This window comes from Anas platyrhynchos, chromosome 5 (genome assembly GCF_047663525.1).
Source record: "Anas platyrhynchos isolate ZD024472 breed Pekin duck chromosome 5, IASCAAS_PekinDuck_T2T, whole genome shotgun sequence".
NCBI lineage: Eukaryota > Metazoa > Chordata > Aves > Anseriformes > Anatidae > Anas > Anas platyrhynchos.
The window spans coordinates 29,324,735-29,345,708 of record NC_092591.1 but is presented as its reverse complement, the minus strand read 5'-3'; the positions used below and the strand labels follow the sequence as shown (position 1 = coordinate 29,345,708).

At 45.6% G+C, this 20,974-nt stretch overlaps 1 protein-coding gene across 4 annotated transcripts in view; it reads left to right on the top strand.

Annotated features, from left to right (window-relative positions):
- Nucleotides 1-20,974, top strand: part of PTPRJ (protein tyrosine phosphatase receptor type J) — a 73,906-nt gene that overhangs the window by 39,299 nt on the left and 13,633 nt on the right. The window contains exons 2-11 of one of the 4 annotated variants that reach the window (XM_072038538.1): nt 5,931-5,949; nt 7,289-7,429; nt 8,137-8,403; nt 9,725-9,982; nt 11,326-11,583; nt 12,712-12,969; nt 14,287-14,550; nt 15,872-16,138; nt 17,803-18,069; nt 19,735-20,010. In XM_072038538.1, the coding sequence (XP_071894639.1) occupies nt 5,931-5,949; nt 7,289-7,429; nt 8,137-8,403; nt 9,725-9,982; nt 11,326-11,583; nt 12,712-12,969; nt 14,287-14,550; nt 15,872-16,138; nt 17,803-18,069; nt 19,735-20,010 (2,275 nt within the window). Of the gene's footprint in view, nt 1-5,930; nt 5,950-6,562; nt 6,696-7,288; nt 7,430-8,136; nt 8,404-9,724; nt 9,983-11,325; nt 11,584-12,711; nt 12,970-14,286; nt 14,551-15,871; nt 16,139-17,802; nt 18,070-19,734; nt 20,011-20,974 lie in introns of those variants that run through there. The other 3 variants (XM_072038537.1, XM_072038539.1, XM_072038540.1) reach the window with 3 other exon arrangements.

Below are 20,974 nucleotides of genomic sequence, written 5' to 3'. Positions count from 1 at the left end.
TTAGACTTTGCTTAAATGCAGAGAAGCGTTTTGGAATTAAAGACTTATGACATCTTAGGAAGAAATTAGAAAATAAGGTGAAATACTATGGCAGTATGTTTTAGTTCATTTTCTGTTATGATCTTTCTTTTTGCCCCCAAAGCCAGAAATTGTCAAAGTAAGGCATGGTATTTGAAGTAGGCTCATATAGGCTCATTCACACCTAATGAGTGGGACGTGGTTTTAAGTCCCAGTTCATGTAATCTCATTTTGATTGCCCTGTGCTGTTAGCCTACAAAATCCATTGATTTGGCAATAACGTGGAAATGAATAAGGTGAAACAGCCCTGAGATGGGTTGAAAGAGACAAGAATGTTGCATCTGTCGAAACCCCAGCCAGCCTTTGAGACTGTTCCCTCCTGCAGGAACGCATCCTGCTGGTCTCGACACTATACTCCCAATGTAATGGGAACATGTCCCCAGCTGGAGCAGCAGACAATGCCTTACAAGTCCTAGAAAACGAGCAAGTATTGGAGGGCCTTGTCAGTCTGTGGATGCAATGCCTGGGCAATCTCACTGTCAGCACTGCAGGACTTCATGGTGATATTCGTGGCTTTAGTTTTCACTTTTGTGTGACTTAGAGCGAAACCTTTTGTGTTGGAATTCTTTCTGAATAAACCTGTGCCAAGTATGAAAAATCTGAGGTGTCAGAGAAGACTACAAGCGACGGAGTCGTTGTGGCTTTGCTAGTTAATATTTGTCAGCCGGGCAGCGATGGCTTCTAACTTCAGCAAAGCCTGGAGTCTTAAAACCATTGTGATGGTTTCAGTGTTCTGGCTTGCCCTAAAAGCCCATGGCCATGGGTGTGGGACGGCTAATGGTAGGTGCACACAGCAGAGGGAAAAAGGAAGCGAGGTCAAGTTCAGTGGGCACTGAGCTTAATTAGCCAATGGTCTGATTGCTGTTGCTGTTGTGAAGGGGCTTTGAGAAGGAATTTGGAGACTGCAGTAATGACAGCTTGGTGGTATTTGTGTAGAGCTAATCCAAACCTGAGAGGATGGGTGGGTGGAGAAGAGAAGATCAGAAGGTACAGGTGTGAAAGATCGTTAGTTGTGAGAGGGGTGTGAGCAGCTTCCTGGCTCTTTGCATCTGAGTCATAAGGCACGCGCTGGTGAGCACACATGAAATAGTAAGCAGCAGCCTCAACTGTCTTCTCAGGAAAGATTTGTGGCTAAGGGGGTTTCTTGGTTAGGGTGTTTTGGTTTGCTCACACTTTGACTCTAGAGCCAACTTCCTAACCCTCTATTTACATGAACCAGACCACGCTGTTTGTTTTGGAAACTGGAGCACCCCAGGCAGGTGGGTTGCTGTCGACGAGGGTTTCCTCCTATGCAGGAACCCAAACTTTGCTGGAGGGTGCAGTTTGCCAGCACAGCCTAGTTGGAATCGTGGAATCCTATAATCAGTAAGGTTGGAAAGGGCTTCCAAGGTCATCTGGTTCAGCCATCCCCCTGCCACCAATGTCACCCACTAAGCCATGACCCTAACCACCACGTCCAACCTTTCCTTGAACACCCCCAGGGACCGTGACTCCACCACCTTCCTGGGCAACCCATTTCAATGCCTGACTGCTCTTTCTGAGAATAAATGTTTCCTCATTTCCAACCTGAACCTACTCTGGTGCAACTTGAGGCCATTCCCTCTTGTCCTATTGCTAGTTATCTGTGAGAAGAGGCTGACCCCCCCAAATCCCCACAGCTTTGTTTCAGGTAGTTGTAGAGGGAAGTTGCAGAGTCAATCCAAAGTCTTGCTGCCAGCAGGAGAGGCACCACTGGCTTCCTGCTGCTGCCCAGCTCCCATGGCTACTCTGATGCTTGTGTATGGCAGGCACATTTCAGATCCTCCTCTTGAAAAGCTTTGAGTCAGCAAACATCAGTGCGGCTTGGGCTTCTCAGTCATGTAGAATTTTTGAAAATGTTTTCCTGTTCTTAGTTTCTTCATTGGTAAAATTATCTGTGAAAATAATGGTGATTGCTCAGTGATGTGACCCACCCTCTACATGAGGAGGATGGAGCCGAGTCCTGCAGTTCTTACACAAAACAAATGAGGAGTGCAGGACAGACCTCATGTGAGTGCAGGTGAATTCTTCAGCTCCCCTGCAAAGCACACCCTCTGGTCAGATTCTGTGTGTTGCTGTGTGATGCATGAAAAGATTCATTTGCCATAGCTGGTGACAGCGATGAGTTTGTGTATACACACCTCTCCTGTTGTTCAGTTGAAATGTTCACCGTTTCACATTTTGCTGTCTTTTTGTTTGCTTGATCTGTTGAATATTTCCTAGCTTTTCTTGGGGAGAGATGTTCTCCCCTGCACATTCCAGCTGTCTGGGGGAGAGGAGGAGGTGGGAACAGCTCCATACATGAGTAATATGGATTAATGTAATTGAAAAGAAAAGTGGAATTGGCACGGCTCTGGGCATGTCAGATGTGAACCCAAGGAGAATCAGGTGTTCAGCATGAATATCCTCTGAAATAATAAACAAATGTTTTGTATAAATAGCATTTCATTAAGTAATAACAGGAGGCTGGAGAACAGTTAAGTCAATGGCTTGTTGAAAAATACAGCACGGAATGACTGAGTCAGGCAGGCTGACGCTCGGGAATGGGATCATTTGTTTTGCGTGGTTTTGGGTTTCATAAGGAGGGCTGTCTGCTGCTGGCAGGGTGTGCTTTGTTCAATTTGGTTAGCATGTAGGTTTCTGGAAAGTCAGAGGGGTATTGCGAGATTGCTGAAGTCTGCGATGAACAAAAGCAAATAAAATGCCAGGAAGATGTTCGATCATCACAAGACAGAAGTTTTAGCACAACTTTCCTTTTGTTGCTTGAACATCATTAACAAAACCAACGCATGACTGTACAACTGAGTTCGTGGCAGCTTGGTAGTAAGTTGCTGTTAGATCAGATGGTCAGAGCTGGGAGTAAACCAGGGATCAACGTGCGTATTGTTTGGGCAGGCAGGGAAGAAATGGGGAAGTTTGCAAGCAGGGGTATTGGGGGGCTTGGTAGTGGCATAGCTATTTCTCAGTCATCTGATGTCTGTTCCTGTTGCTCAGGAAGGATGCTCTACACCTGAACTTGAACTTTCAGGAGAAGGAACTGAGAAACTTAAAAATTCAAGAACACTGGCATCTCCAGGTGGTTTTACAGAAGAGAGAATAACTTAAGGACAAGTTGTGTGTGATGTGAGGCTTTTGCTATTTTGCCTGTGGGGCTGTAGAAATCACTGTGACATACACAGTTCTGTTTCATTTTTCTTTGTTCTTTTCCCGTTTACAATTTCCTTTTCATATTAAGCACAGCATCTTTCTGGCTTTTCTTCTAGATGGCCCTGCATTTCAGGGAATCTCACCTTTTGCTCGTCACTCAGCAGCTGTTTCCAGGTAGCTCAGCACTTGTACTTGGAATGCTGCACAGGGCTGTTTTCCTGCCTTTGAGTGGCTTTTTTCTTTGTAGTTACTTCTTCCTTGGCCACTTGTTTGTGAAAGAATACAGAAGGACTCTTGACCTGAGTGCAAATGAACACGTTTCTTCACTTCCTATAGGCCTAGCGATTTAGCTGGGCTCTCAAATATTCAGCAAGGTTGACAATGAGTGTTACATTTGTATGTAGGAGATGCGAACCCGAGTACCGATTGTCCTTTGTGCCCTGTGTTGTCTGTAGGACTGCACTGGAGAAGATCAGGAGTTGGTTCTTTACCTCTTACAAGCACTTTTTTGCTTAGGAAGTGCAGCCAAACATTTTGCTGCAGCACTGACACCATCGCAGTCTCTTCTGCTGCGTTTCTCACTGTTGTTAAGCTGAAGGATTTCCTTCTGCTGTGTTTCTTCTAGTCAGCTTGTCTACCTCACCTTTGCAGAATGCTTTTTGTAGCCATTTATATGAAGAGCAAGACCTAATGGTATCGTCTAACTTTTTGAGAGGGTGTCTGCCAGGGCCTGTAACCCTGTTGCTGCTGGAGCTGGTTGTGGCAACAGCAGAGCTGAGGGGCAAGCTGTTTGGGATTCAGGCTCTACATTGTGTTGTCACGATATAGCCGCTTATTTCTAGTTAGCTTGTGGAAGCTCAGAAATGGAATGGGCAAGGGTGGAAGGGACCCCGGAGATGATCAAATCTACCCCCACCTGAAGCAGGGTCACCAGGGGCAGGTTGCTCAGGTCTGTTGCTTACTCATCACGTTGTTGGGTGGTAGCAACTTCGTCTAAGAAAACAGTGGAAAAAGAAAATGAGAGAAAACCTGAGGTGCTTCAGGTAAATGTGTCAACCTTTGCTATCAGAAGGCTTAGTGCTTTGGGTGGGTAAGGCACCATCCAGCATAAAGCTAAACTTGATTTTCTATAAACAATGCATTTTGAGGGCCAGCCCTTCTTCAGGCACCACCCAAGGAGCTGGGGTTTGAAACAGTCTCCGATTACCCACACCATAATGCTGGAAGACCCGGAGGTGTGTGGCCAGAAACCTCTTGTGCCTGCAAGCCCTCGTGGCACAAGGGAACCATGATCTTCTGGTCCTTAGCACTGTGCTGGGGCCCCGCGTGTTCTTGGGATGCATACATCTCCCTGCTTGCCTTTACCTTCTAACGTGAATCTTTGTGAGGTGAATGGTTGTATTTAATTTTCTACGACTGCTGAAGCAGTCTTGTGTTTGTTGCCTGACAAAAGTGGCTGCCGCAGTCGGTTGGTGTCAGCTGGAAATCACTATTTTTCTCTCAAGTGCCTTCAGACCCCTATCTGGTGCTTTTAGTGCGCTCTTTTAGGAGCATTTTGTGCTGCCACCTGGCGGGAGATGAAGAAAACAATTTAGAGGGCAGTTTGTCTGGGGACTAGCAGGAAGGGGAATAGCTTAGCGGGGAGGAAAAGCACGAAGTTGAAAGACTAAAAACGTTTTCAAAGCAAAATTCTTGTGTTCCTGTCAGTGTTTGTAGCAGACTAGTTTTAGGTTGCAGTTAATAGGCAGCTGCTGCTATTTTATGTGTACATATCACAGAATCACAGAATTTCTAGGTTGGAAGAGACCTCAAGATCATCGAGTCCAATCTCTGACCTAACACTAACAAGTCCTCCACTAAACCATATCCCTAAGCTCTACATATAAACATCTTTTAAAGACCTCCAGGGATGGTGACCCAAACACTTCCCTGGGCAGCCCGTTCCAATGCCTAATAACCCTTTTGTTAAAGAAGTTCTTCCTAACATCCAATCTAAAATTCCCGTGACAGGCACGTGGGAGAACAGACCAACCCCCACCTCGCTACAGCCTCCTTTAAGGTACCTGTAGAGAGCAATAAGGTCACCCCTGAGCCTCCTCTTCTCCAGGCTGAACAAGCCCAGCTCCCTCAGCCGCTCCTCGTAGGATATTAAGAATATATGCTAAATGTTTTGAATTTTGACTTCACTGAATTGTTTCAGAAAATGCAAAATGCTCTTTTGTGAGAAGTAATAATAAAGTTTATGCAGCCATAGGATGAAAGAAAAATCCCTGTGAATAAAAACCCTATCAGTCTCATCTGCCTCTTTTTGTGGGATGGTATTGAGGGTAACTTAAGTTTCTTAATTAAGATCTGGGGTTTGTTTTTAAATTTCTATGTGCAAAATAACCACCTTATGCCAAGCCAAGTTTTTGACAAAATAAAGGTTGGTTAGAGGGAAAAAAAATGTGGAAACTAACATTTTACCAGCATGCTTACTTTTTCTCTCTAATTGATCAGAATGTTTTCGGTGTTGTTTTTGTTAATAGATTTTTAGGTATTTCTTTTGCAGGTTGAGAAGTGTATAGTGAAACAATACTTTCTTTTTAAAACTTTTTTTTTTGTACTACCTGTTACTTAAACATTCCTTATTTTATTTGAGCCTCCAGTAGTTTTAAAGTTTTAATTTATTTCTTTTTGTTTTCTAGGTCAGACGTACAATTGTCTGTAAGTATTATTCTGTGACTCAATTATGTATTTTTTTTTTTTGTACTTAACTTTTGCTGTCCTCTTTTTCTTTAGAAAGGTCAAAGAGCATCAGCTAACTATTTAAAAAAAAATGCTGAAATTACTTTTTATAAAAAGCATTCAGAAATATAAACTCCCATTTGGTCACCATAATTCAAGCAGTGCATTTAAGGATATCTAAGGACATATATGTGCATTTTAATCCATTTTTGCTTTTCAGTTTGTAAAGGGTTCTGGTAAAATCAAGTACAGGTTTAACAAAGAAAGAGGAAAATATACATCAAAACAAACAACTTGGAGCAAAAATGACTCCCAAAATAATGATCCAAGGATTTTTTGAAGTAGGTATAGCAACTGCTGTGCTTACCGAGATGACAACGCTTCATGTGTCACTAATTTCCAAAATTACTTGCAGATGAGATCTACCTTAATACCAAACATCAGACTTAAATGAGTTAGCCCTTAAGTTTCAGGACCAAACTAAAATGGGAGAGACAAACTCACATTTTATACTGCTTTAAACTGTATATAGTTCTGAAGGAGCTTTGAACTGTGAGTGAGTTTGGCTCATAGTATTTTCTTTGCTTTCAGTTTCATGTGAACCTGCATGTGTATCAGTTTTGATGAAACTGAGAAACAACTGTTCTGTTGGGATTCTGTCCAAACCCATGCTCCAGGACTAGAAATCCTGATGCTCACAATCACCTTTCCTAAGCATGCTTGCAGTGCGTATTGCTCATGTAACAATATCACAGCTTCAACTAAGATAGCAGTTTTTCTGTGTATTCTCACTGAAAGAGCTGAATCAACTCTCTCCTCACATTGGGCTGCACTATGTCAACCTAAAGTTTTCTGTAACTATATCATATCTGCCTTATGGGAAACAGTATGTGAATACCAGATTTTTTTATTTTTTTTTTTTACTCTCATACACTGAGGCTAAGAAATAAAGTTGCTATGCCAGGTTGAGTAAAGCAGTTAGCTTTACATAATAACAATGCACATACAGACTGTACTTCTAAGTTTTTTTTTAAAAACTGTACAGAGCAGCTCATGGTAGCCTTCATTCAAACTATGAGTTGAGTCACTGAATACCTGAAGCCATGTGGCAATTTCTTAATCTAACATAAATTGTCTGACAAAAGTTAGAAGTGGTAAAAACAGGAAACGTCCAACAAAATCTCTGTAGGAGAACAGATTAAAAAAACAGAGGAGGCTGGGTCTCTGCAAGGTATCTGTAAATGGCTGTATTTTTTCACATGGGGAATCCAGAAGTTTTGTAAAGATATTTACTGCCTTGTATTTTTTTTTCTTTCAGGTACTGAGGATTGCAGATCAAAAAACTTAATTGCAGAAATGGGACCCAGTAGTAATTATGATTTATCAGTAAACTCTCCAAGTAGGAACAAAAGATCATCAGGGGACATGCCACTAGCTGTTGATCAGAACAATGCAACACGTAAGTGATTTGGAATGCCACCGGGATGCGAACCTTTAGTGTATTCTGTGCTTTTACCCTATGTTAGCATTTTAAGTCCGAACTATAGTTCACAGTGCAAGGATCGTGGCAGGAAGTGGATCCAACTGCTTTACTGAAGTAGAGAATGAGCAAAAAAAAAAAAAATTATCTACACAACTGACTAATAGTATAACTGAACAATGTGATTGTAGAATGGCCTTGAAATAGTTTTATCATCATTAGACTTGGGTTCCCTTCCTTGCTGATTATGGCAAATTTTTACAGTACAGCTGCAGCAGTTCAAATATGAGACCTAGAGATTTGAAATATATATGTGATAGAGTACAGCTGAAATAACCTACCTGGATCTAGAGGAGTGTTTTGTGAATCTTGCAGATCTTCTCTTTAGGATAGCTAGCTCAGGGAAAAATAAATAAATAAATAAATTGTATGTGCAATTCTTTTTCAGCAGCTTGCATAAAGTTGACAAGTAAGGTATGGAAGTCACCACCGTTGCACCAAGACAGTTTTAATCTTTGAGATGAAGTGAGTCTTCAGGAGCTGGAGGAAGATCATAGAGCTAGCAATCATGCTATATAACATAAAAGAATGTCTTGATTAAAATAGAAATTGGTTGAGGAAAATCCAATAGTTTTTCCACGCTCTGCATTTCTCTATCTTGACAGTATATTTTCTTGCCTTTCCAGAGCACGGCAAAGTTCATAATCTCCAGGTAGTGGATGTTGGTGTGACATCTGTCAACTTGACGTGGGAGGTGAACAACAATACTTCGGACAACTACACGTATAGGATAGAGGTTTCAAATGGTGCCTCCGTTTGGTACAAGACATCAAATGGTACAGAAGCCGAAATTACCGGGTTAATCCCAGGGACAAACTACAGTTTCACGGTATTTGCAGTAGCGGCTGATAATCAGACAGAAGGAGAAGGAGCGTCCATAAGCCAGTATACAAGTAAGTCTCAGCTGCTTGCAGTCGTGTTTGTGGTGGGCTGTGTTGTGCTGTGCAGCTCGGGTCTCTGCCTTGCTGTGTGAGGCTTGTAGTTCAGTATGGCTGTGGACAGCGGGCATGTTTTGGTGCTGGAGCCTGATGTGGGCTGTATGCCAAGCGTGGGTGGTTAGAATGCAGAAGAAGCATAACCTTGACAGTAAGCAGTTGGTGAAACTAAAGTCACTAAAGCTTGCAGCATAGAGATTTTTCTTGAGAACCTATCTTTCCTAAGTTTGGAGGGGAAAGAGACTAAAAAATATTTTTTTTAATTTTTAAATTGCATGAGAAATTCCATATTATTTTTTGTCAAAGTCTATTAAAATAGATTTTTATAAAAAAAAATGTTAACAGCCTAGGCTTAGACACCTGTTTTCAATGCGCCCGTGCACAAAGCAGATCGCACGTGGGGAGTTTCTGTGATTTGTGTCCCGTGTCTGCCATCAGGCTGCAGCAGGAGCACGAGAATTGAGCAGCACTAGTTGAGGAGAACTGCCTTGGCCATTCAGCACCTTGCTGTGCTGGGTGTCCTACGTCTGGATGCACGGTGTTGCAGGGCCAGTTTTTGAGCTGGCCTGCGAGGCTGTAGCACAGCATGGTCTTTCCCCATGCTGCATGTCAAAGGAAACCGATGGTGGCTCTTGTCATTTGTGTTGCCCAGAAATGCATGTGTGAATGTGCTCATGGCTTTGCCGTTGATTCCCAGAATCTGTCCACGCTGCCTGTGGGTGATGACTGGTGACTGACAGTTGGCAGAGGCACAGAGAACAGAGTGCCGCAGAGAGGTTGTGGGGAGGTGTTCACTGTTCTCCTTGTCCTGGAGTGAGGTTGGGGCCTGAGCAGTGGAAAAGGAGCAGGGTGGTCCTGGGTGATCATTTCTGTTTCTCTTCCGGTAGTCATTTATCATCCTTACCTCAGGCTGTGCTGAGGAGCACCACCTTCTTCTTTGGCACCTTTCCCCGCACATTTGTCTCCTTCCTGCACAGCTCTCTGGGCTCCCAAGAGGAGCCCTAGGAGTGCTGGCACGGTGTTGGTTTTTTCTCCTGCTTCTAAATGTGAGTGGGAGGTGAATCCCACTGGAGACGCCTTTTCCTTAATCTTGCCTTCCAGGCCTGTTGAGGGATGAGCCTCTGGGAGCATCTGGTGCTGTTGCTGAGTGCCCCTGCACTCGGAATGACGAGTGGCATGAAGGGAGTGAAGCAGTGGCGTGCCTGTGTTTTTGTGTGTTTTTTCCCAATTGTCATCAGATATTGTTAGAGGTTGATGGATTGTTGTCTTGCCTTTCCAGGGCCCAGCAAAGTTGATGATCTCCAGATAGTGGATGTTGGTGTGACATCTGTCAAATTGAAGTGGAAGGTGAACGACAATGCTTTGGACCCCTACACGTACAGGATAGAGATTGCAAATGTTAAGAACGAGACATCAAATGGTACAGAAGCCGAAATTACCGGGTTAATCCCAGGGACAAACTACAGTTTCACGGTTTTTGCAGTAGCGGCTGATAATCAGACAGAAGGAGAAGGAGTGTCCATAAGTCAGTATACAAGTAAGTCTGAGCTGCTTGCAGTCGGGTTTGTGGTGGGCCGTGTTGTGCTGTGCAGCTCGGGTCTCTGCCTTGCTGTGTGAGGCTTGTAGGTCAGTATGGCTGTGGACAGCAGGGATGCTTTGGTGATGGAGCCTGATGTTCCAAGCGTGGGAGGTTAGAATGCAGAAGCATAACCTTGATAGGAAGCAGTTGGTGAAACCAGTCACTAAAGCTTGCAGCATAGAGATTTTTCTTGAGAACCTATCTTTCCTAAGTTTTGAGGGGAAAGAGACTTTTTAAAAAAATTCTACTTTAAATTTTTAAATTGCATTTTGAAATTCCATTTTATTGTATTGTATAATGCTATTAACACTGTTTTTTTTTGTTTGTTTTGTTTTGTTTTTTTAAATTAGCAACTGTGGGCTTCAGACACCTGTTTTCAATGCTCCCATGCACAAAGCAGGTTGCACGTGGGGAGTTTCTGTGATTTGGGTCCCGTGTCTGCCATCAGGCTGCAGCAGGAGCGTGAGCTTTGGGCCGCGCTGGTTGAGGAGAACTGCCTTGGCCATTCAGCACCTTGCTGTGCTGGGTGTCCTACGTCTGGATGCATGGTGTTGAAGGGCCAGTGTTTGAGCTGGCCCATGAGGCTGTAGCACAGCCTGGTGTTTCCCCATGCTGCATATCAAAGGAAACCGATGGTGGCTCTTGTCATTCGTGCTGCCCAGAAATGCGTGCGTGAATGTGCTCATGGCTTTGCCGTTGATTCCCAGAATCTGTCCACGCTGCCTGTGGGTGATGACTGGTGACTGACAGTTGGCAGAGGCACAGAGAACAGAGTGCCGCAGAGAGGTTGTGGGGAGGTGTTCACTGTTCTCCTGGTCCCGTAGTGAGGTTGGGGCCTGAGCAGGGTGGTCCTGGGTGATCATTTCTGTTTCTCTTCCGGTAGTCATTTATCATCCTTACCTCAGGCTGTGCCGAGGATCACCACTCTCTTCTTTGGCACCTTCATCTGCACACTTGTCTCCTTCCTGCACAGCTCTCTGGGCTCCAAAGAGGAGCCCTAGGAGCACTGGCACAGTGTTGGTGTGCGCTCCTGCTTCTAAATGTGAGTGGGTGGTGAATCCCACTGGAGACGCCTTTTCCTTACTCTTGCCTTCCAGGCCTGTTGATGGATGAGCCTCTGGGAGCATCTGGTGCTGTTGCTGAGTGCCCCTGCACTTGGAATGACGAGTGGCATGAAGGGAGTGAAGCAGTGGCGTGCCTTTGTTTTTGTGTGTTTTTGTTTGTTTTTTGGTTTGTTTTTTTGTCCCCTATTGTCATCAGATATTGTTAGAGGTTGATGGATTGTTGTCTTGCCTTTCCAGGGCCCAACAAAGTTCTTGATCTCCAGGTAGTGGATGTTGATGAGACATCTGTCAACTTGATGTGGAAGGTGAACGACAATGCTTCGGACTCCTACACGTACAGGATAGAGATTGCAAATGTTGGGAACAGGTCATCAGATGCTACAAATGCCAGTATTACCGGGTTAATCCCAGGGACATGTTACAATTTCACGGTTTTTGCAGTCGCGGCTGATAATCAGACAGAAGGAGAAGGAGAGCCCAAAAGCCAGTGTACAAGTAAGGAACCGGTGCCTCTCACCTGCAGTGCCTAAACAAGCAGTTTGTAACAGAGCCTTGCTTTTTCTCCTTGTATTTCCAACTTCTTACTGTTTTGCATTGCCGTGTTGCTTTAGTCCAGGCTCCTGTGGGCATGAATATCAGGCTGTCCTTGTTAAAAAGGTAAAGGTCTGAGACTGTGAGAGCTGCCTGTGGAGCACTTTGGCCTTGTTGAATGCCCAAGCTGATGAGCTATGTAGAAATCCAGATGCTACAACAGCATGACCTTGCCTGGACATCAGGGCTGAATGGGCCCCATACAGCACCTCTTGGTGCAGGTTGTCATCAGGTTTTATGCGGGGCTGTGTTGTGTTTGGATCCAGTGCCCAGGATCACAGAGAGTTACTGATCTTGAAGCTTGTTTTGAGCTGTCTGCAGAGGCCCATGGCCCAGGGCTTCTGTGAGCTGTGCCATTGCATAGGACCACATTTTCAGGAGCAGTGCCAGCTCTGTCTGCTTTGTGCTCTGGCACCTTTTCCCCAGATCAGAGGGACAGATGGAAGAAAAGCTTTCTTCTGTGTTGAGCTCAGGATGTGGAAGGGGAACAGGCAGCGTCCATATACAGAGCAATTAGGGGCAGCGTGTCCTGGAGCTGCTTCTACTCAGCAGAGCTTGTCTAAGCTGCCCAAGGTGAGTCTTGTCTGCACGGTGTTTGTGCTGCTTTAGACTTGCCAACCTCAACCCTGCAGTGCAGGCCACTGTTGCCTGCAAAGATTCCTTCTGGTGTCCCCGAGAAGCTGTGCTGGGAAGCTCAGATTAAGACGCTCACAGGCACAGTCTTGAACTAACAGACCAACGCTGTCCAGCATTCTGCTTTCTTTCCTGAATTCCATCTGTTTACCTGTCTGGGAAGCCGTTGTGGAAACAAGTAATTTCAGTGTGTGAAATAAACTAAAGATAATCTCCTCCAAAATTTCTGTGTCCTTTCCTGAGGTATGTCCCTGGATATTGGCAGCAGGGCATTGATACTGGACAAGTGCTGAATGGTTACAGTCAACACTTAATCTGTGTGAAATAGCAAAATGTTGCTGTGTTTTTTCTACTGTCTGTATTTCTCTGTCTTGACAGTTTATTTTCTTGCCTTTCCAGGGCCCAGCAAAGTTGATGATCTCCAGGTAGTGGATGTTGGTGTGACATCTGTCAAATTGAAGTGGAAGGTGAATGACAATGCTTCGCACTCCTACACGTACAGGATAGAGATTGCAAATGTTAAGAACGAGACATCAAATGGTACAGAAGCCGAAATTACCGGGTTAATCCCAGGGACAAACTACAGTTTCACGGTTTTTGCAGTAGCGGCTGATGGTAAGACAGAAGGAGAAGGAGCATTCATAAGCCAGTATACAAGTAAGTCTCAGCTGCTTGCTGTCATGTTAGTGGTGGGCCGTGTTCTGCTGTGCAACTCGGGGCTCTGCATTGCTGTGTGAGGCTTGCAGTTCAGTATGTCTGTGGGCAGAGGGGATGTTTTGGTGATGGAGCCTGATGTGGGCTATATGCCAAGCGTGGGTGGTTAGAATGCAGAAGCATAACCTTGACAGTAAGCAGTTGGTGAAACCAGTCACTAAAGCTTGCAGCATAGAGATTTTTCTTGAGAACCTATCTTTCCTAAGTTTGGAGGGGAAATAGACTTTTTTTTTTTTAATCTATTTTAAATTTTTAATTTGCATTTTGAAATTCCATTTTATTTTATTGTATAATGCTTATAAGACTGGATTTAAAAAAAAAATAATAATTATCAACTGTGGGTTTCAAACGCCTCTTTTAAATGCGCCCATGCACAAAGCAGATTGCACGTGGGGAATTTCTGTGGTTTGGGTCCCGTGTCTGTGATCAGGCTGCAGCAGGAGCTTGAGCTTTGGGCAGTGCTGGTTGAGGAGAATTGCCTTGGCCATTCAGCACCTTGCTGTGCTGGGTGTCCTACGTCTGGATGCACGGTGTTGCAGGGCCAGTTTTTGAGCTGGCCCATGAGACTGTAGCACAGCCTGGTCCTTCCCCATGCTGCATATCAAAGGAAACCGATGCTGGCTCTTGTCATTCGTGTTGTCCAGAAATGCGTGTGTGAATGTGCTCATGGCTTTGCCGTTGATTCCCAGAATCTGTCCACGCTGCCTGTGGGTGATGACTTGTGACTGACAGTTGGCAGAGGCACAGAGAACAGAGTGCCGCAGAGAGGTTGTGGGGAGGTGTTCACTGTTCTCCTTGTCCTGGAGTGAGGTTGGGGCCTGAGCAGTGGAAAAGGAGCAGGGTGGTCCTGGGTGATCATTTCTGTTTCTCTTCCGGTAGTCATTTATCATCCTTACCTCAGGCTGTGCTGAGGAGCACCACCTTCTTCTTTGGCACCTTCATCTGCACAGTTGTCTCCTTCCTGCACAGCTCTCTGGGCTCCCAAGAGGAGCCCTAGGAGCGCTGGCACGGTGTTGATGTGTGCTCCTGCTTCTAAATGTGAGTGGGTGGTGAATCCCACTGGAGACGCCTTTTCCTTACTCTTGCCTTCCAGGCCTGTTGATGGATGAGCCTCTGGGAGCATCTGGTGCTGTTGCTGAGTGCCCCTGCACTCGGAATGATGGGTGGCATGAAGGGAGTGAAGCAGTGGCGTGCCTGTGTTTTTCCCATTTGTCATCAGATATTGTTAGAGGTTGATGGATTGTTGTCTTGCCTTTCCAGAGCCCAGCAAAGTTGATCTCCAAGTAGTGGATTTTGGTGTGACATCTGTCAACTTGACGTGGAAAGTGAACGACAGTGCTTCGCACACCTACACGTATAGGATAAAGGTTTCAAATGATACCTCCGTTTGGTACAAGACATTAAAGGACAAGGAAGTTGAAATTACCGGATTAATCCCAGGGACAAACTACAATTTCACGGTATTTGCAGTAGCGGCTGATAATCAGACAGAAGGAGAAGGAGCGTCCATAAGCCAGTATACAAGTAAGTCTCAGCTGCTTGCAGTCGTGTTTGTGGTGGGCTGTGTTGTGCTGTGCAGCTCGGGTCTCTGCCTTGCTGTGTGAGGCTTGTAGTTCAGTATGGCTGTGGACAGCGGGCATGTTTTGGTGCTGGAGCCTGATGTGGGCTGTATGCCAAGCGTGGGTGGTTAGAAGGCAGAAGAAGCATAACCTTGACAGTAAGCAGTTGGTGAAACTAAAGTCACTAAAGCTTGCAGCATAGAGATTTTTCTTGAGAACCTATCTTTCCTAAGTTTGGAGGGGAAAGAGACTAAAAAATATTTTTTTTAATTTTTAAATTGCATGAGAAATTCCATATTATTTTTTGTCAAAGTCTATTAAAATAGATTTTTATAAAAAAAATGTTAACAGCCTAGGCTTCAGACACCTGTTTTCAATGCGCCCGTGCACAAAGCAGATCGCACGTGGGGAGTTTCTGTGATTTGGGTCCCGTGTCTGCCATCAGGCTGCAGCAGGAGCACGAGAATTGAGCAGCACTAGTTGAGGAGAACTGCCTTGGCCATTCAGCACCTTGCTGTGCTGGGTGTCCTACGTCTGGATGCACGGTGTTGCAGGGCCAGTTTTTGAGCTGGCTTGCGAGGCTGTAGCACAGCCTGGTCCTTCCCCATGCTGCATGTCAAAGGAAACCGATGGTGGCTCTTGTCATTTGTGTTGCCCAGAAATGCATGTGTGAATGTGCTCATGGCTTTGCCGTTGATTCCCAGAATCTGTCCACGCTGCCTGTGGGTGATGACTGGTGACTGACAGTTGGCAGAGGCACAGAGAACAGAGTGCCGCAGAGAGGTTGTGGGGAGGTGTTCACTGTTCTCCTTGTCCCGGAGTGAGGTTGGGGCCTGAGCAGTGGAAAAGGAGCAGGGTGGTCCTGGGTGATCATTTCTGTTTCTCTTCCGGTAGTCATTTATCATCCTTACCTCAGGCTGTGCCGAGGAGCACCACCGTCGTCTTTGGCACCTTCATCTGCACAGTTGTCTCCTTCCTGCACAGATCTCTGGGCTCCCAAGAGGAGCCCTAGGAGTGCTGGCACGGTATTGGTGGGTGCTCCTGCTTCTAAATGTGAGTGGGAGGTGAATCCCACTGGAGACGCCTTTTCCTTAATCTTGCCTTCCAGGCCTGTTGATGGATGAGCCTCTGGGAGTATCTGGTGCTGTTGCTGGGTGACCCTGCACTCGGAATGGCGAGTGGCGTGAAGGGAGTGAAGCAGTGGCGTGCCTGTGTTTTTGTGTGTTTTTTCCCAATTGTCATCAGATATTGTTAGAGGTTGATGGATTGTTGTCTTGCCTTTCCAGGGCCCAGCAAAGTTGATGATCTCCAGATAGTGGATGTTGGTGAGACATCTGTCAACTTGACATGGGAGGTGAACGACAATGCTTCGGACACCTACACATACAGGATAGAGGTTGCAAATGGTGCCTCCGTTTGGAATGAGACATCAAATGGTACAGAAGCCGAAATTACCGGATTAATCCCAGGGACAAACTACAATTTCACGGTATTTGCAGTCGCGGCTGATAATCAGACAGAAGGAGAAGGAGAGCCCAAAAGCCAGTGTACAAGTAAGGAACCGGTGCCTCTCACCTGCAGTGCCTAAACAAGCAGTTTGTAACAGAGCCTTGCTTTTTTTCCTTGTATTTCCAACTTCTTACTGTTTTGCAATGCTGTGCTGCTTTAGTCCAGGCTCCTGTGGGCATGAATGTCAGGCTGTCCTTGTTAAAAAGGTAAAGGTCTGAGACTGTGAGAGCTGCCTGTGGAGCAGTTAGCCTTGTTGAATGCCCAAGCTGATGAGCTATGTAGAAATCCAGATGCTACAACAGCATGACCTTGCCTGGACATCAGGGCTGAATGGGCCCCATACAGCACCTCTTGGTGCAGGTTGTCACAGAATCACAGAATCTCTAGGTTGGAAGAGACCTCAAGATCATCGAGTCCAACCTCTAACCTAACACTAACAGTCCCCACTAAACCATATCCCTAAGCTCTACATCTAAACGTCTTTTGAAGACTTCCAGGGATGGTGACTCCACCACCTCCCTGGGCAGCCCGTTCCAGTGCCTAACAACCCTTTCAGTAAAGAAATTCTTCCTAACATCTAACCTAAAACTCCCCTGGCGTAACTTTAGCCCATTCCCCCTCGTCCTGTCACCAGGCACGTGGGAGAACAGGCCAACCCCCACCTCACTACAGCCTCCTTTAAGGTATCTGTAGAGAGTGATAAGGTCGCCCCTGAGCCTCCTCTTCTCCAGGCTGAACAAGCCCAGCTCCTTCAGCTGCTCCTCATAGGACTTGTTCTCCAGGCCCCTCACCAACTTCGTCGCCCTTCTTTGGACCCGCTCAAGCATCTCGATGTCCTTCTTGTAGCGAGGGGCCCAAAACTGAACACAGTACTCGAGGTGAACACAGTGACTCGAGGTTGTCATCAGGTTTTATGCGGGGCTGTGGTGTGCAAGGATCCGGTGCCCAGGATCACAGAGAGTTACTGATCTTGAAGCTTGTTTTGAGCTGTCTGCAGAGGCCCATGGCCCAGGGCTTCTGTGAGCTGTGACATTGCATAGGACTTCGTTATCAGGAGTGGTGTCAGCTCTGTCTGCTTTGTGCTCTGGCACCTTTTCCCCAGATCAGAGGGACAGATGGAAGAAAAGCTTTCTTCTGTGTTGAGCTCAGGATGTGGAAGGGGAACAGGCAGCGTCCATATACAGAGCAATTAGGGGCAGCGTGTCCTGGAGCTGCTTCTACTCAGCAGAGCTTGTCTAAGCTGCCCAAGGTGAGTCTTGTCTGCACGGTGTTTGTGCTGCTTTAGACTTGCCAACCTCGACCCCGCACTGCGGGCCACTGTTGCCTACAAAGTTTCCTTCTGGTGTCCCTGAGAGGCTGTGCTGGGAAGCTCAGATTAAGATGCTCACGGGCACAGTCTTGAACTAACAGACCAACACTGTCCAGCATTCTGCTTCCTTTCCTGAATTCCGTTTACCTGTCTGGGAAGCTGTTGTGGAAACAAGTAATTTCAGCATGTGAAATAAACTAAAGAGAATCTCCTCCAAAATTTGTGTCCTTTCCTGAGATACATTTATGTCCCTGGATATTGGCAGCAGGGCATTGATACTGGACAAGTGCTGAATGGTTACAGTCAACACTTAATCTGTGTGAAATAGCAAAATGTTGCTGTGTTTTTTCTACTGTCTGTATTTCTCTGTCTTGACAGTTTATTTTCTTGCCTTTCCAGGGCCCAGCAAAGTTGATGATCTCCAGGTAGTGGATGTTGGTGTGACATCTGTCAACTTGACGTGGGAGGTGAACGACAGTGCTTCGGACACCTACACATATAGGATAGAGGTTGCAAATGGTACCTCTTTTTGGAACGAGACCTCAAATGTCAAGAAAGCTGAAATTACCGAGTTAATCCCTGGGACAAACTACAATTTCACGGTATTTGCAGTAGCGGCTGATAATCAGACAGAAGGAGAAGGAGCGTCCATAAGCCAGTATACAAGTAAGTCTCAGCTGCTTGCAGTCATGTTTTTGTGGGTTGTGTTGTGCTGTGCAGCCCGGGGCTCTGCCTGGCGGGTGAAATACTGCTGCAGGCATAGGTGCTACACACTGCCCTCCTCTTATTGGTCATGCTTGTGCAGACAGAGGTTGTGTGGAACATGGTTTCGCTTTCTCTTACTTCTGGTTTTGGGCTTCGCACCCTTGTTTTGAATGGCTCCCTCATGGTGTATTTTGCCTGGAGAACTTCACCCATTGGAAGGATGTTTGGTTGTGGCTGAGTCGTGGCAGCACTGCTGGGTGGCTCTTGTCTATGCTGCTCCACTCAGCTCCTCAGCAGTGTGGTGAAGATGGAGGTGATCCTATGTTCGTTATGCTAAGCGCTGTGATATTTTCCCCTTGTTGCGTTGCTTTGTCCTTTCCTTTGCTTTGTTTAACTGAGGTGAAGTGAATCTGTTTACAGGTTCTTACTGAGATTTCCTAGATGCCTCATGATGAACCCATTATGAGGGTCTCTGGCACTTCGAACGTGCTGCTTGGCTTCTCATAATGCTAATTAGTTTGTGCAAGAGAGTCCAGTGTGGCTCTGCCTCTGCTGCTTTTGTCTTTGTCAGCAAACTTTTGTGGCTATTGAGTCTTGTCTTGCCTTTCACAGAGCTAGTTCAGTTGTTTGGTCTCCAGGATCTTTTACGCTGGTTTGAGCAGCCTGTGCTCCTGTAACTGGTGACCACAAGGTCTTGTCCTGCCAGGGCTAGCTACAGCCCAGTCCTGAAGGAGGTGGCTTAGTCTGTCCTGTCCTGACCCCTGGGGTCCTGTCCTAGAGCGAGACCCCCTGTCACAGAGTGACCCCTGGGACTTGGAGCAGTTTCCCTCCCTTTCCCTGGAGAGAGGGCAGCTGAGAGGCTGTTTGGAATGGCTCACACACTGCTCCTGCTGTAACTCTCTGCTAGGTCTCCCCCTTCCTCTGTTTGGCACCATGTTGAAGGGTCACTTGTGGTTCTTTTCAGTCTCCTTTGCGTTTTCTTTGGATTCACTCTTATTTCCTCTTGGATCATTGGTGTGTACTCCAGTCACCTTCTACATGTACAGTGACCCTAGTGCTCTTGTCTACCGTCCCTATGGGGCCATGTATAACTTCTTCTTTACATGCTAGTATGTTTACAGCCTTCAGTCCTGCATTCTTTTCTTTGTATCCATGCTCATCCGTTGCTGGAGACAGCATAGATGACCGGATTAAGTTTTTGTTAGATCCGGTCCAGCTATCCGTGAGCCACTGAGGGCATTAGGAATATCAAAGGAAGTTTTTTTTTTATTATTATTATTTTTTGCCCACGAAGCATTTAATGTAATTACACAGGGAGTTAGTGTTTGTCTACAAGTCTAAAAATGTTTGTGTTCAATGGGTGAACAGTATTGGAAAGCTTTGCTGATATTGACAAACACCTATCCAACCCCAGTTTTCTCAGTAAACCTGTCTGCAGAGGAACTGGCACAGAAGGGGATCTGTGTACTTAGTATGCTAAATACTCTTCTTCCTCATTGTGTGGCAAGTTCTTTGTAGGCAGTAATTTTGTCTGTTTAAAAGTGGAAAGCAATACCATTGTTTTACAAATGCTTATACACAGAAGAGCTCATAAATAGAAAACTTTTTTTTTTTCTTTTTGTGCAGTTCCTTCCCCAGTGAATTCATTTCAGTGTGAACCGGTGGCTAATATGTCTTACCTAATGCTGAAGTGGGAATGTCCTTATGGTAACTATTCTGGCTTCATCATTAAAATATATTCTGCTAATTCTTCGGTTATAACAGAAGAGAGTCAGTCCTGTTCAGAAGGCTTCAAAACATCACCTTTGGATTATTTCAAAACCTATAATGTTACTGTTACAACTTTTTCAAATGGTATTACAAGTTCTCCAGTGCAGAAAACATGTAAAACAAGCATTACAGGTAAGCATTGAGATCTGAGAATGGAAGATATTTACAGGACCAAAACATTAACTGTGCAATTGCAGAATAGCATAATTGATATGCAGTTTATTATTATCATGCAGATTATGAAAAGAACGCTACATTCATGCCAACTGTAATCTGAGTCCAGTTGTATGGCATTCAACAAGGCTAAATGCCAGTGCTGCATGTGGGGTCATAACAACCCCATGCAGCAACATAAACTTGGGGAAGAGTGGCTGGAAAGCTGCCTGGCAGAAAAGGCCCTGGGAGTATTGGTTGACAGTTGGCTGAACATGAGCCAGCAGTGTGCCCAGCTGGCCAAGAAGGCCAATGGCATCCTGGCTTGTACCAGACCTAGTGTGCCTAGCAGGGCAAGGGATGTGATCGTCCCCTGTACTCGGCTCTAGTGAGGCCGCACCTTGAGCAGTGTTCTCTTTCGGGCCTCTCACTGCAAGAAGGACATGGAGTTGCTGGAACACGTTCAGAGAAGAGCAACAAAGCTCATGTAGGGGATGGAAAACAAGGCACATGAGGAGCAGCTGAGGGAGCTGGGGCTGTTTAGTCTGGAGAAAAGGAGGCTGAGGGAGGAGACCTCATCGCTGTCTACAACCACCTTGAAATGAGGTTGCAGCGATGTGGATGTAGGTCTCTTTTCTCAGGTGACAAGTGATAGGATGCAAGGAAACAGCCTGGAGTTGTGCCAGGGGAGGTTTAGATTGGATATCAGGAAGAATTTCATCATGGAAAGGGTGGTTGGGCTTTAGAACAGGCAGCACAGGGAGATAGTGGATCCCCAGCCCTGGAGGTATTTAAGAGGTGTGAGGATGTGGCACTGAGCAACATGGCCTGGTGGTGGAGTTCATGTTTAGGTGAATGGTTAAACTTGATGATCTTAAGGGTATTTAAAAACCTAAATGATTTTATGATAAATATGCATGATCTGAATGATGTCATTATTACA